General features: G+C 57.0%; 1 protein-coding gene across 1 annotated transcript; it reads right to left on the bottom strand.

The window, feature by feature from the left end:
- Positions 1-247: 247 nt before the first annotated feature.
- Positions 248-1,156, bottom strand: Psmb11 (proteasome subunit beta 11). Its single transcript, XM_021204210.1, has one exon. It carries the CDS (start codon positions 1,154-1,156, stop codon positions 248-250), a length of 909 nt encoding a protein of 302 aa, XP_021059869.1.

Raw genomic sequence — 1,156 nt, 5'->3', positions numbered from 1 at the left:
TCTCTTATAGAACCCAAGACTACCAGCCCAGAGATGGTCCCACCCACAAGGGGACCTCCCCCCTTGGTCACTAATTGAGAAAATGCCCCACAGCTGATCTCATAGAGGCATTTCCCCAACTAAAGCTCCTTTCTCTGTGATAACTCCAGCCTGTGTCAAGTTGACACAAAATTAGCCAGTACACCCTGCCAAGGCAGCCTCATTCCCTAGCCGCCTTGTCCTGCCAGTCCCCAAGTTCTGTCCTTTCTTACATTGTTTCAGTCTTCAGCATTACTGCACAGTCTTCTGGCGTCACCTCCTCTTGCTCCACAAAGAGTTCTTTACTTCCTTGAGCATCTTGTGGCGTGGCAGGCTCAGGATGGACTCTACTAGCTTTTGCCTCCAGCTCCTGCTCCAAGCCCCGGACTTTCTGCAGCTCCCTATACAGCACGCAAGCATCACTGCGGGACACATACTCCCACCCGCTCTCACGAACGTGAAAGAGGTCCACTGAGCCCCCTGAATAAGCATCACGGTGGGTGGCATGGGCCACAGCACAGCGGGCCAGGGCGTAGGCTTCCTGGATGGTCATGTCATAGTGGTAGCTACGGTCAAGCACACCATAGGCGTAAGGAGACCCAGAGCCCACTGAGAAGATATCCCCCTGAAGACAAGTGCCATCACTGTAGACATAGAAGAGAGCAGGGCCAGAGTGGTCCCAGCCACACAGGGCAGTGGCCACACACAGATCCAGACCGCGGTAGCGGAACATCATAGCTGCAAAGAGTTTGGCCGTGCCTGCCACACTGGGCAGCTGGCCTTCCCTCAGTTCCCGAAGCCGCAGCTCCCGCCGTAGCACCCGGTACCATGTGACACAGTCAGCAGAGGTCCCAGAGGTGGTACCCAGGAGATGCTGGTGCACAGGGATGACCTTCCGTGAGGCTGGACACGCCACATAGCTGCCACAGGAGGACCGAGTATCAGCCGCAGCGATGACACCATGACGGAATCGAAAAGCCAGCGTGGTGGTGCCGTGAGCCAGCCTGGGGCCATGGGTCTGCAGGAAGGTTTGAGGGTCACAGCCCCGGGGTACAGCCCAGCCACTGGCCTGAGGCAAGTGAACGGATGGTCTGGGAGTGTCGGGAGTCTGCCACTTGCATACATCCTGAAGAGCCAT

Source organism: Mus pahari, chromosome 8 (genome assembly GCF_900095145.1).
Source record: "Mus pahari chromosome 8, PAHARI_EIJ_v1.1, whole genome shotgun sequence".
NCBI lineage: Eukaryota > Metazoa > Chordata > Mammalia > Rodentia > Muridae > Mus > Mus pahari.
This window is presented reverse-complemented; position numbering and strand designations above follow the sequence as displayed.

Excerpts from the sequence above, each read along its gene's own strand:
- Psmb11 (XM_021204210.1), bottom strand. The coding sequence starts at position 1,156 with ATGGCTCTTCAGGATGTATGCAAGTGGCAGACTCCCGACACTCCCAGA.